This window comes from Coregonus clupeaformis, chromosome 33 (assembly GCF_020615455.1).
Source record: "Coregonus clupeaformis isolate EN_2021a chromosome 33, ASM2061545v1, whole genome shotgun sequence".
Lineage (NCBI taxonomy): Eukaryota > Metazoa > Chordata > Actinopteri > Salmoniformes > Salmonidae > Coregonus > Coregonus clupeaformis.
In genome coordinates, this window is record NC_059224.1 from 33,134,530 (window position 1) to 33,149,482 (window position 14,953).

The window sequence follows — 14,953 nt, forward strand, 5'->3', positions numbered from 1 at the left end:
GCTAGCAAGCAACAAGATATGCCAAATAACCGTCTAAAAACAACTTGAGGGCAAATACATCAGATTTGACCATTTTAGACACAAGTCACATGGCCAGGAATCAGATTTGTATCTGACTTCAAACCATCTACGAAGGTGATTTGAAATGTGGCTTGAAATATACGATTCCATGTGCTTCTTGGCTGTTCAGACTGCAGGAAAAAAACAAATTTGAATCAGAAATGCCCCCAAAAATGATTTTAGTCACTTCAAACTGCTAATGTGAACACTGCTTTTGAGACTTACCCAGAAAGACTCACAGCTGTAATCGCCGCCAGAGGTGATTCTAACATGTATTGACTCAGGGGTGTGAATACTTATATTAATGAGATTTATTTATTTTTATTTATTTAACCAGGAAGGGCTGATTGAGATTTGAAATCTCTTTTACAAGAGCATCCTGGCCAAGATATGCAGCACCAAGTCATTACACAATTACAGACAGACAACATGAAAAACTACAAGTAATCTAGTAAACATCCATAGAAATCACAGGAGCAGAACAAAATCATAAAACAGCAATTTAAAAACATTGATAGGTCAAGGAATCAGCCTCAATCCTTCATCAATGATTTAAAAACACCAATCGGGACAAGTTCTTCCAGTTTAAATGTATGTTGTAAGGCGTTCCAAGCCGATGGCGCAGAGTATATAAAAGTCCTTTTACCAAATTCAGTTCGGACATTTGGAACAGTTAGCAGGATAAAGTCCTGCGAACGAAGGGAGTACCCACCACATTACTGAAGAATAAAAATGCCCAGATAAAATGGTAGTAAACCCAAAATGGCTTTGTAAATAAAAGTATACCAGTGACTGAGCCTACGAGTGACTAGAGAAGGCCAGCCAACCCTGGTATATAAAGTGCAATGGTGCGTAAGGGTTTTGCAGTTTAAAATAAATCTCAATGCTCCATGATAAAAGGTGTCAATTGATCTCAAACACTGAGCGGATGCATTCATATATAAAATATCACCATAGTCTAGGATAGGCATACATGTAGCTGATACTCCTTCTGGCTTCAAAAGAAAAATAGGCCTTATTCCTAAAATAAAATCCCAACTTCAGCTTCAATTTTTTTGTAAGTTGTTGAATATGCAATTTAAAAGGGAGGCTGTCATAAATTAAAATTCCAAGATATTTATGAGATTACAACCTCAATCTCATTGCCCTGACAGGTAGTAATAGGTGAAAGGTTCAGTGGTCTATTTCTTGCTTTAGAAAACACCATTAGTTTAGTTTTGTCAGCATTGTGGATAAGCTTAAATTGACACAAGGTATGTTGAACAGTATAAAAAGCAGTTTGCAAGTTCTGGAAAACTTTTGTGCGAGACGAGGCACAACAATAAATAACAGTATCGTCAGCTAAAAGTGAAGTCAATTTTTTTAAATATAAATAGTGAATAAGAGGGGACCAAGTACAGAGCCCTGGTGCACACCATTAGACAGACAATTTAACAGACATGAGCCCATCAAATTGAGTGCACTGAGTTCTATCAGACAAATAGTTAGCAAACCATGCAACTGCATGCTCCGAAAGACCGACACTCGACAATCTCTGCCTCCGTATAGCATGATCAGCTGTATCAAAAGCCTTAGAGAGATCAATAAAAAGTGAGACACAGTGCTGTTTTTTGTCAAGGGCTTCAGTGATATCATTTAAAACCTTCATGGCTGCTGTAATTGTGCTATGCTTCTTCCTGAAGCCCGATTGGTACATTGATAAAATAGAGTTAGTATATAAAAACTATTTTAGCTGTTCACTAACAAGGGTTTCAAGTATTTTTGCCAGGGGTGACAGCTTTGAGATTGGCCTATAATTATTTAAAAGAGTTGGATCTCTTTAAAAGTGGTAGGACAAAAAATATAGACTGTTAGCTTTTATTTAACACCAGATCTGACATGCTTCTATGAACTTCACGTTGGTGCTCATGGGTCCTTTACATGGAAATGCCCAACAGCTGTCTCATCCGGATAATCATCACAGAAGGGGTGGTGTGCCCACACAAGCAGACCACACTGTGCTAGTGTTTAATCTGGAAATCAACCCTACAAAAACCTGTTTTTAATTTGTCAAATCAAATCCCAATTTAAACCCCTCAGTGTACAGTATTTTCGTAGCAACTGCTCATCCCACCAGCCTACTGTATCAACCCTGTTTCGGCGAAATGCTCACACAATTATTCAGCCAACTGCTGAGAGAGACAACCACTATGTGGGAGTTGGAGGAGGGACCCATATTACCCAATGAGATCTGGGACAGGCTTCTGTTGACAGCTGCCATGGCCCGGGGATCAGGCCCATGACTGGAGGGCTTAGTGGCACAGACTGAGCTTGGAGCTTGTAATCAGGCTGGATGAGACATGGAGCTGTGGAGTTGAGACACTCCAAGTGGCTCTCATTTGCAAGCCTGGCCTGCCTCTGATACCGTATTTCACCTCTGTCACACTCATTTTCCCAGCTCTCTACCATAAAGAAGTCCCAAGTGGAAGATTTTGTCTGCCACCACACAGCAGGAGAGGTATCAACTTAAATATGGCTACAACCATGAAAAACTATATCCACACATAGGAAAGATGGACTCCCTCACTTGTTATTTTTAGACCAGGAAACAGTTTTCTGCTCATAATCACACTCCAGGGATTTGTACACATGGTCCTCCTCCTCCGCAGTAGCTCCTCCAGTGTGTGAATGCATCATCTGTTGTTGCTGTGGAGAGAGAAAGGAAGGCTTGCTAGCTCTGCTCTGCAGGCTTGTTGTGTGAAGGCCTGCTGGGGAGTCGTGTTAAAACTCAGTGGCTGTCAGGGCAACTTACACCACGCATCCCCCTTGCTGACTCTTCTGGTCCAGGGTTTCTGTGGGCCAAATGCATCAATGCATTAGGGAAGAGGTTGTAGTTCGTACACACACTAACACACACACACACACATTCTTCCTCCCTCACATACACATTCCACTATACTGGGCAAACCATATAGGCTATTTTCTACGATGACCTCTTCGCTCCCTACAGTCTTTGTTCAATATGTACTGTACAAGGACAGCCGTGAGCTGACTATAACCTATTCATACTGTACAAGCTCGTTAAGCACTCTAATTTATTCAAATTTTATAAGAATGCAACACATTTTAATTGCTGCCCGGGAGTCTTGTTTAGGATTGGGCAAAAGCCGGTGGTAACAAAAGGGGACAACCTAAAACAATCTATTGCACAATTCCACAGAAAATGATGAATATTTCCTTTGTAAAATGGTTCAAGTTGTGGTTTAAATACATTTCATTCCAATTCTACGGTTGAACTTTTATTCGAGTATAAGCTCCAACACACGGTCTGACAGCTTTGTTGTACTGTGCTGCTTTCTGTTGAAGCTTAGTATCTATATATATTTTTTTACAGATTTCCAAGTATTAGGGATTGTTTCTTCAATGTTGATTGTAGACAGAAATGCATCTGTTGGTGTCTTCTCCTACAAGATGACTTCTAAGCTTGATTTAAAGTGTCAATAGAAACCAATGGCATCACTAAGCTGACAAATCTGGATGTAAAAAGAGATTTCTCAAGACAGTCATTCTCTTTGGAAAATATGATTCCCCCATTGCTTTGGTCACATTGTCATGTCATTCGCTCTCAGAATGGTTTCATGCAAATAGTCTTATGCACTTATTAGCATGTCATAATAAAGCTGGGAGATGGACAAATCCATATCGCGATGAATTGATGCGATAATGATAAATAGAATGATACGTTTATAACATTAATGTGCACCTCAGTAATTGTTTTATTATCCTTTAAACTACTACTACTAGTTTGACAGTTGTAGCCATCAATTGTCCCATTAACAATCACCCATATTAGCAAACGTATTTAATTTCACATTTCTCTAGTATAGCCTACTTATCGTAATGAAGGACATCAGCAAAATGCCTGCAATAAGTGATTGGTATGGTCTGTGTCGGTAATGTTGGTTTATTGTCCCAGCTCTATGTCAACCTCATCTTGTGATAACTCTCATCTTGTGTTTACACATAACATTTTTTCCAGGACACTCAACTTGATTTGGGTTCCTACTTCCTACCGTCTGTGACCCTGTTGTCTGTGGTTTAACAGGGGGAGGAGGGGGGGGGAGAGAGTTTAATCAATGCATTCTTATCACACACAAACTGACTTTCCTTAATTTTTCTTATATTTCCAGTGCAGGATTACAGAATGGTACAAATAGTTAAGTCTTTAGAGTGTCTAGGCAGAGGCGGGATGAGATCTGGAACACATGCCCTGGGAGGCGTGTGATGTCAGAGCCTCTCTGTTCCACTGCCTTAAACTGCTTTCCTTCCCCTGCCCTACAGTCACACGGGTCTGAAAAACATTACTAGCTGAAATCCTTGCTTCGTCTGTCCTTGTTTCCTCAATTCCTTTAAAAAACCTTAAAGCTCATTGGAGGAGTAGGTTCAAGGGAGGGACCTTGGATCGTCTCCACCAATGTGCTTTGAGAGGAATTGAGGAAACAAGGATGGAGGAAGCAAGGATTTGATTGCTGGTAACATTTTCAGACACAGTCAGACTGGCCAGGGTTTCTTTCCATCCCGTTGGTCCCCACTCCTCCTGAGCTCAATTCACAGGCTCACTTTTAGTCTTCTTTAGGATTCCAAACCAATTATGTTTGTCTGAATACCCCTTAGTTCCACTTTTCCAATTATTTTCCAATTTGGGTTCCTTCTCCCCTCCTTTTCTACGGGTCGGTGGGTAGCCTAACAACTCAATAACAGACCTTGCGCGCTGACAACTCAACTGCTACTGGGAACTTTGTGAAGCAGTTGCTAACATGTTGAATCACACAGTGCTAACATGTTGAATCGTAATGCTCTAACACCTCTGCACGGTATGACATTTTGATTAGTGTGCATTATACATCGGGTGTTTGGAATTCCCATTGTTAGAGCCGATGCTGCCCATGATATACTAGACAACATACACATGGCCAGTACATTCATAAAAAGAGCCATCGTTACCTAACAATGCACTACTACTACTACTTTTACAGATCCACTGCCCAGTTATGCATTTTATAAACTTGATCTCCACTGTAAAAAGCATCTAGATATTATCTCCAACATTTGCAAATACTATTGTCCCTTAGTAATGAACGTGTCGGGAGTCAGGCACGAGACAGACAGACAGGCAGCGTTTTTCAGCCAGTCACACTGCCGATTTTGCAGGTTTTCCTACTTACAAAGCATGTAGAGGTCTGTAATTTTTATCATAGGTACACTTCAACTGTGAGAGACGGAATCTAAAACAAAAATCCAGAAAATCACATTTTATGATTTTAAAGTAATTCATTTGCATTTTATTGCATGACATAAGTATTTGATCACCTACCAACCAGTAAGAATTCCGGCTCTCACAGACCTGTTAGTTTTTCTTTAAGAATCCCTCCTGTTCTCCACTCATTAACTGTATTAACTGCACCTGTTTGATCTCGTTACCTCTATAAAAGACACCTGTCCACACACTCAACCAAACAGACTCCAACCTCTCCACAATGGCCAAGACCAGAGAGCTGTGTAAGGACATCAGGGATAAAATTGTAGACCTGCACGAGGCTAGGATGGGCTACAGGACAATAGGCAAGCAGCTTGGTGAGAAGGCAACAACTGTTGGCGCAATTATTAGAAAATGGAAGAAGTTCAAGATGACGGTCAATCACCCTCGGTCTGGGGCTCCATGCAAGATCTCACCTCGTGGGGCATCAATGATCATGAGGAAGGTGAGGGATCAGCCCAGAACTACACGGCAGGACCTGGTCAATGACCTGAAGAGAGCTGGGACCACAGTCTCAAAGAAAACCATTAGTAACACACTACGCCGTCATGGATTAAAATCCTGCAGCGCACGCAAGGTCCCCCTGCTCAAGCCAGCGCATGTCCAGGACCGTCTGAAGTTTGCCAATGACCATCTGGATGATCCAGAGGAGGAATGGGAGAAGGTCATGTTGTCTGATGAGACAAAAAATCGGCAGTGTATCAAATACTTGTTCTCCCCACTGTGTGTGTATATATATATATATATATATAAATATATATATATATATATATATATATATATATATATATATCTCACAAAAGTGAGTACACCCCTCACATTTTTGTAAATATTTGAGTATATCTTTTCATGTGACAACACTGAAGAAATGACAATTTTGAGGGCCTTCCTCTGACACCGCCTGGTATAGAGGTCCTGGATGGCAGGAAGCTTGGCCCCAGTGATGTACTGGGCCATACGCACTACCCTCTGTAGTGCCTTGTGGTCGGAGGCCGAGCAGTTGCCATAGCAGGCGATGATGCAACCAGTCAGGATGCTCTCGATGGTGCAGCTGTAGAACTTTTTTAGGATCTGAGGATCCATGCCAAATCTTTTCAGTCTCCTGAGGGGGAATAGGCTTTGTCGTGCCCTCTTCACGACTGTCTTGGTGTGTTTGGACCATGATAGTTCGTTGGTGATGTGGACACCAAGGAACTTGAAGCTCTCAACCTGTTCCACTACAGCCCGTCGATGAGAATGGGGGCGTGCTCAGTCCTCTTTTTTTTCCTGTAGTCCACATTCATCTCCTTAGTCTTGGTCACGTTGAGGGAAAGGTTGTTAGGGCAGTGTGGAGTGCAATAGAGATTGCATCATCTGTGGATCTGTTGGGGCGTTATACAAATTGGAGTGGGTCTAGGGTTTCTGGGATAATGGTGTTGTGAGCCATGACCAGCCTTTCAAAGCACTTCATGGCTACAGACGTCAGTGCTACGGGTCAGTAGTCATTTAGGCAGGTTATCTTAGTGTCCTTGGGCACAGGGACTATGGTGGTCTGCTTGAAACATGTTGGTATTACAGACTCAGTCAGGGACATGTTGAAAATGTCGGTGAAGACACTTGCCAGTTGGTCAGCACATGCTCGGAGTACTCGTCCTGGTAATCCGTCTGGTCCTGCGGCCTTGTGAATGTTGACCTGCTTAAAAGTCTTACTCACATCGGCTACGGAGAGCGTGATCACATAGTAATCCGGAACAGCTGGTGCTCTCATGCATGCTTCAGTGTTGCTTGCCTCGAAGCGAGCATAGACGTGGTTTAGCTCGTCTGGTAGGCTTGTGTCACTGGGCAGCTCGCGGCTGTGCTTCCCTTTGTAGTCTGTAATAGTTTTCAAGCCCTGCCACATCCGACGAGTGTCAGAGCCGGTGTAGTACGATTCAATCTTAGTCCTGTATTGACTCTTTTCCTGCTTGATGGTTCGTCGGAGGGTGAACCAGGTATTGATTAGGTGATCACCTGAACCAAATCTTATTTAACGAGGAAAGGTATCACTATCCTCTTGCAATAGGACCAGCTGGATGGCAAAAACAGTGCTTATAGTACCTCAAAAGTAATATTAATCAAAAAATAACTATTGACCATGCCAAAAGAGTTGAAAAGGAAAGTTTTGAGTGAGGAAAAGAAGGGTTCAATTCTGGCTTTACTGGCAGAGGGATACAGTGAGCGTCAGGTTGCTCTCATCCTTAGAATTTCAAAGACGGCGGTTCATAAGAACAAGGTCAAGCAGCAGACATTGGGGACAACAAAGGTACAGACTGGCAGAGGGCGAAAACGACTCTTTACTGACTGGGATGACCGCCAACTCATTCGAATGTCACTCAACAACCGTAGGATGACATCAAGTGACCTACAAAAAGAATGGCAAACGGCAGCTGGGGTGAAGTGCACGGCGAGGACGGTTCGAAACAGGCTCCTAGGGGCAGGGCTGAAGTCGTGCAAAGCTAGAAAAAGCCCTTCATCAATGAGAAGCAAAGAAGAGCCAGGCTGAGGTTTGCAAAAGACATTTACATTTTCAGTCATTTAGCAGACGCTCTTATCCAGAGCGACTTACAATTTTTTTGTGAGTGCATACATTTTCATACTGGCCCCCCGTGGGAATCGAACCCACAACCCTGGCGTTGCAAACGCCATGCTCTACCAACTGAGCTACACTGGACTTTCCGGAAGCTTTTTTAGAATCGCTGGAGCAGTGGGGAGAGATCTAGCCACCTCGAGGGTGTCAAAGGCGGCTTCATATCGCATGGTAACATCGACCACCAAAGCTGTGCCGTTTTTCATGAAATCAAGTCTGGTTTCCCTTCTTTGGAAAAGATACGCATCTCCTTGATAACGTTCCATCCGTTGCTTTCGGCTTCTGTTACCAATATGTATATTTATGCGTGCTCCTTGGATCGACGGGCATTGACCCAGGATGTGTGAGCAAGATTCGTATGGGGCTGGACAGAGGAAGGCCCTCAAAATTGTCAAAGACTCCAGCCACCCAAGTCATAGACTGTTCTCTCTGCTACCGCACGGCAAGCGGTACCGGAGTGCCAAGTCTAGGTCCAAAAGACTTCTCAACAGCTTCTACCCCCAAGCCATAAGACTCCTGAACAGCTAATCATGGCTACCCGGACTATTTGCACTGCCCCCCCACCCCATCCTTTTACGCTGCTGCTACTCTGTTAATTATTTATGCATAGTCACTTTAACTCTACCCACATGTACATATTACTTCAACTACCTCAACTAGCCGGTGCCCCCGCACATTGACTCTGCACCGGTACCCCCCTGTATATATAGCCTACTGTTATTTTACTTCTGCTCTTTTTTTCTCAACACTTTTTTTGGTTGTTGTTTTATTTGTACTTTTTTGTTAAAAAATAAATGCACTGTTGGTTAAGGGCTGTAAGTAAACATTTCACTGTAATGTCTGCACCTGTTGTATTCGGCGCATGTGGCCAATACAATTTTATTTTATTTGACAGCGCCTGCAAGAGGAGTCCATCTCTGGCCTTCCTCTTGTGAGCATCTCACGCGTGGGATAAATGTTGGCTCTCAACTTAAGCCCATCGATGTACTGGCCTTGCTTGAAGCCCACTGTTGAGGGATTAGCCAACCAAGTATTGCTGGTCTTGTCATTGCCAAATGCCAGCATCCCTATGCCTTGAGATGCCAGGCTGATCCATTTCCGCATTACCTCCTGCCTCCAATCACATGGGATTGGGCACTGCGGCGTCACAGAGTCGGTAGACTTTTCTTCTAGGGAGGGTCTCTCTGTCGCACTCCCTGGCTCTCAGCCATAGTCCCTTGAACTCCGATTCTTCAACTGTGCTGCGAGTTATCCTCCGGGTGCACTCATCCGCAGAGTGCCACAGCCGGTGGATCCTTCTGGCCTGGATCGATGGAATCTGGCGTGCCATTTTCACGATGCCTAGCCCCCCGTCTCGTTTTTTTGCATATAGCAGCCCGTTGCAGGTGCTCGGGGGGAGGTGGAGCCATTCCTTTATTGCCCTTATCATTCCATCGATTTTTGTCAGGTCGACCGACTTTTAGGTTGCTGTGGTCAGCTTTGTAGATCAGCCTCGGTACAGCAAAGGAGTTCAACATCTTCACCTTTTGTGGAGGTTTTAGCGCCGCCCACCCGATCTTGCATATCCATTTGCGAAGTAGCCCGATCAGTTCTGGTTTGACAATACCTGCCCAAGGGTTTATTTGCATGCCGAGATATTTTTCTGATTCCTCGGGCCCAATCATGTGCACGTCCTCTCCATTCAGTTTCCAGGCTGAACAGTCATTCACCTTGAACGAGGACTCACCCTTGCCATTGTCGCCCTTTTCGATGAAGAAACTGTGGCACTTGGAGGGTTACACCCTTAGCCCCATTAGTAGGCAGAATTGCGATGTTTTGTCCCATACCCTTCACCGAGTTGCTCAAAAGCACCAAGTCATCGGCAAACGCTAGAGTGGTGGTCTGGCTGCCTTCTGACCCAACCCCAGAGCCGTAGCGTTCAAGTGTCTTGATCAACGGATCCAGTGCCAGATTAAACAGCAGCGGTGACATCGGATCATCTTGCTTAACACCGACATGTCAATCATCAGGGATTTTACTCCTTCGATGATGATCCTAAGGATTGGACCGTAGAGGACTGGAGTAAGGTCATCTTCTCTGATGAGTCTAGTTTTTAGCTTTGCCCAACACCTGGTCATCTAATGGTTAGACGGAGACCTACTCTACAAGCCACAGTGTCTCGCACCCACTGTGAAATTTGGTGGAGGATCGGTGATGATCTGGGGGTACTTCAGCAAGGCTGGAATCGGGCAGATTTGTCTTTGTGAAGGACGCATGAATCAAGCCACTTACAGTGAGGGAAAAAAGTATTTGATCCCCTGCTGATTTTGTACGTTTGCCCACTGACAAAGACATGATCAGTCTATAATTTTAATGGTAGGTTTATTTGAACAGTGAGAGACAGAATAAAGACAAAAATCCAGAAATAAGTATTTGACCCCTCTGCAAAACATCACTTAGTACTTGGTGGCAAAACCCTTGTTGGCAATTACAGAGGTCAGATGTTTCGTCTCTATTGCCATTGTCCTGGCTGGAAGACGGTTCAGTGAATGGGTAGCTAAGTCCATATTAAGTCAATAGGGCTAACTGGCTAGCTAGCTAGCCACGAAGAATTGGTAGCTACCCACAAAATATCTACCTTCCATAACATTAGTTTTAGCTTATTTTTTCGTCTTTAACTAGCTGGCTAGCTAGATTATTACGATTCACATATCTAGCTGATAATTATGAAGTAAAACGTTTGCTTTGTGTGTATCTTGTTTAGTCTATTGTTGCCATTGTCCTGGCTGGAAGAAGGTTCAGTGAATGGGGAGGTGTATTGTGAGGTAATACAGTAGGGGGGAGTGCGAGTGCTTCTCAAATATAATGTTTTATGCATTCTCAACCCTCTCGTCCTCACAAGAACTTACTCAAGAGAACGTCGTCGTAGATTGCACTCGGAGCATGAGAGTGTGGAGCACGGTATGTATGCATATTGAGAAACACCCAGTATGTCCTGAGGTGACGTGGTCATCAAATGTCCTAGGTCACTTTCTGCCCACCGGTCTGACCAGCAGCAGATGAGTAATAAGGCTGCAGGTCATGAAATCAAGGAGAATGTGTCCTTTACAGTTATAGTGCCGTATGCAAACAGCTGTATAAAAGGGACTGGTACTACTGGGAGTGAAACCTTCTTGTGTAACCACACTAGTGTGGAAAGCATGTCCAGATGAACACTGTCCGGAGGCATCAACGTTTATGTCATAGGGGTTAATACACACAGACAGCTGTTGAGAGCACATCATGTCTGAAGTTGACCCTGGCTTTACAGCTTGACCCTACTGCTATACAAATGTGTTTACTTCCTCTTCCATGAGCCCTAGTTACATGGAGTTGAGCTTGCACATATTTGGCATCGCGCGTGCTTCCTGTTTCCAAGCCAGGCAGTCCCCTCATATAGCCTAGGCTACTCATTTGCAACTGATGGGTCTCTCAGAGATTTTTCACTCATCAAAAACTGGATTTGTGTTGACCTTTGAATGGACACCTGCTGAATGTCACAAGACATGCATTATTTTTAATGATTTTATTATTAATGTTTAGATTTTTGGCAGACATGGATGAACAGTAATAAACACACTCAACACCACACAATGTCATATACAGTGCTCCAGCCCATGATGAATCCAACACAAAAAAGAAAAATACATTGGAGTAAATACTTTTTTCACTGGAAAATACATTCATTGTAAGGCCATAAACGTAGAGGTTTGAGTTGTTTTGACAGACCGTATGTGTTGTCTGTGTTAGCCTCCCCTAGTCCAGGCTTCAGTGCTTTTCCAGCCCTGTGCATCTCAAATCAGGAGTTTAGTCTGCTGTACTCCGAGAAGACCGGACCCCGGCGCGACGGGGGCCGTTACCGGCCTCACACCGTCCACGGGCTGAGCCTCGATCAGAAGGACTCAGGCCCCCGATCGACACCGGGCAAAGCGGTCTTCTATACGCCACATTTCCCGCGCCCGCCGGACGGACGGGGATTCGGCACTGACGTTGTGCCAGTAACCGAAAGGTTGCTGGTTCTAATCCCTGAGCCGACTAGGTGAAAAATCTGTCGATGTGCCCTTGAGCAAGGCACTTAACCCTAATTGCTCCTGTAAGTCGCTCTGGATAAGAGCGTCTGCTAAATGACTAAAATGTAAATGTAAATGTAGTGTCTGTTTATGGATGGATATGGGGATGTAGAAAGACAGCTGGAGAAGCTGGGAAATCACATGCCAGTGGAAGTAAACTGCAAGCTTTGTGTCTGCTGGGATAAAGAGTGAGAGGATGTCAGCTAATCGTTTTACCTGGGGCTTACTGTGATGTTTGTTCTCTTCGCTGGGTCGGTGCTAGCTGTAAAGAGGCTGATGAAGGAGGCAGCTGAACTGAGGGACCCCACAGAGCACTACCACGCCCAGCCACTGGAGGTGAGTCACACCTGGGACACCCAAACTCACTTGGGCTCATCATCAGCACAACAAACATCCCAGTTCTCCTCATTATCAACATAGTGTTTTTGTCATGGGTGTGTACTTCCCTATGTTTCTTACAAGTCAACCAACAACCCCACACAAAACACATAGAGAAGGATGTTCTCTAGCTAGCTGGACCAATCATTGAAATGTGTTCATTTGACTGACTTGTTGTGTACCCGCAGGATAATCTGTTTGAGTGGCACTTCTCTGTCCGCGGGCCCCCTGACTCGGATTTTGACGGTGGGGTTTACCACGGCAGGATCGTGCTGCCCCCGGAGTACCCCATGAAGCCCCCCAGCATCATTCTACTCACAGTAAGCAACCAAAACACACACACACTTATGACGATATCCCCCTCTCTCGATCAATCACAGCCAATTATGTGTTAGTTGAAGTAACGACGAAAGGCAGCTAATCAAATGATCAAGGCTGGAAGATGGACAGCTATAGACATCTTGCCATAACCAACAGCCACATCTGGTTACATCACACCAAGCCACTACTGTCAGAACAAAGACCTGGCTGTCTTTGCACTGTCATTGCACTCACTAACTGTAAGTCGCTCTGGATAAGAGTGTCTGCTAAAAATGACTAAAATGTCCCTGTCACAGAGGATTTGAATGGTTCTGTGGTAAAGAAGAGGGGATGTGTTTTTCATGCACCAATAATAACCTGAAGAACCAATGACAGGCTGATAAAAGCCAGTGGATCAGAAAGGTTGTAAGTCTTTTTTTATGTCCAGTTTTTTTTTTCTTGTCTCAGCTCAGTCTGGCAGCTTTTTCTTGGTCTTTGAAGGCACTCTTTCTTTCTCTTAAAATCCCTCCCATCAACCACCCCCAGCCTCCCTCCACCCTGCCCCTCTGTATGTTTTACTGTCTCCTTGTTGCTTGTTCAGCCTGGTTGTCATAGACAGCGATATGGTAATCAAGATCTTATCATACAAATCCTATAAATCACTACTCTATATTATATATGTGTTCTATATGTAATTCTATGTTAATGCTTCTTTTTCAGCCCAATGGGAGATTCGAGGTGGGGAAGAAGATCTGTCTGAGCATCTCCGGCCACCACCCAGAGACATGGCAGCCATCTTGGAGCAGTAGGTATCCCTGTGTAGCAGGTGTCACTGTCTGCTTAACAGTATAGCTTCCTTCCTCACTGGTACTCGATTTCGGATCCTCTGCCTCGCAAACACACGTGACTGCCCGCTTGATAACATCTTAGCCAACAACGCTACTGAAAATCTAGCAGTTCGGTAGTGCGAGTAGAGAAATTTCAAGCATGAGAGTCAGGTTACCAATCCAACTCCGTTACACCTGCAGCTATAGGCCCGATAGCTAGGCCCTGTCTCCTCTAGCCTGGAGACCCACACACACCCAGCTCCCCACACACACCCGGCTCCCCACACAGTCCTTGTTCCCCCTACTCCTCCAGCTGCTGCACTAAAACTTAGCCTAGCATCCCCACTCACTTGCTCTCTGCCTGGAAGGGACCAACAGGAAGAAATTACAGATGAAAGGAAAACTCCACCCAAAAACTATATTTTGGTATTTGTTTCATTAGTCCATTGTTGACATAGTCCCAAAATGTTTAGCTTGTCAGCAATCAAGTTTTCAAGATATGTAACTTTCAAAATACAGAAATCATATTTTTTTGCAAAATGCATCATACAGGGATGATTTCTGTATTTTGAAAGTTACATATTTTTGAAAGCAAAACATTTTGGGACTATGTCAACAATGGATTAATGAAACAAATACCAGAAGATAGTTTTTGGGTGGAGTTTTCCTTTAAGACTTCATTAGAATTTAAATTAAGGCAGATATGCAAATGTTTTTTTGCTCAACGTTGTTCTAGATCATTGGGCTTTTTCCCAGCAATTTAAGGAGTCGAAACTGGAAGCGGCTGAAAAGAAGACTTCCTAGCAGAACAAAGTAAATAAGAGAAAGTGTCACTGGAAATATAGATTTGGCTCGCACATCTTATTCGCTCACAAAGATCTGTGTTGGCAGCAGGCAATACGCTACTTCCTTCGTACCTAAAGTCTGATATTTCCATTCTTTTCTGGCCTGATTTCAGTTACCACTGTTAAGCCATTCTTTTTCTGAGTGTTCTCATGTTACTCTCCGTACCAAAAGTATGAAAATGTTATCAGATAGAATTCAATGGGAGAATATAGATATGCCACGCTGCATTTATTTCTATTACTTTAGGGGTATTTTGGATGAGCCAAAAAAAGCTTAGTCCATAGTAAGGGTTTGGGAATTAATAACATAATGTAATCATGTGGACAAACCGGTTGTGACAGACAAACTCCCCCTTTTGCCCTGCAGGGTCACATGGCAAGCCAATGAGGCCATGGCCCAGAGATTGGACATCCCCTGCTGGGTTTTTGGTGTCTCAGCTCTCCAGTACAAGTTCACTCGGATGCATTAACAGCTCACTGTGGTGGAAAAGCTGGATAATAAGTTCCAGTGGAATCTCAATGCCCAAATACACTGAACAAAAATATAAACGCAA

At 43.9% G+C, this 14,953-nt stretch overlaps 1 protein-coding gene across 1 annotated transcript in view; it reads left to right on the plus strand.

The window, feature by feature from the left end:
* The window catches only part of LOC121549027 (ubiquitin-conjugating enzyme E2 J1-like), a 39,845-nt gene that overhangs the window by 13,899 nt on the left and 10,993 nt on the right, over positions 1-14,953 (plus strand). Inside the window, exons 2-4 of the mRNA XM_041860814.1 lie at positions 12,312-12,385; positions 12,616-12,747; positions 13,448-13,532. Of these exons, the coding sequence (XP_041716748.1) occupies positions 12,312-12,385; positions 12,616-12,747; positions 13,448-13,532 (291 nt within the window). The remainder of the gene's footprint in view (positions 1-12,311; positions 12,386-12,615; positions 12,748-13,447; positions 13,533-14,953) is intronic.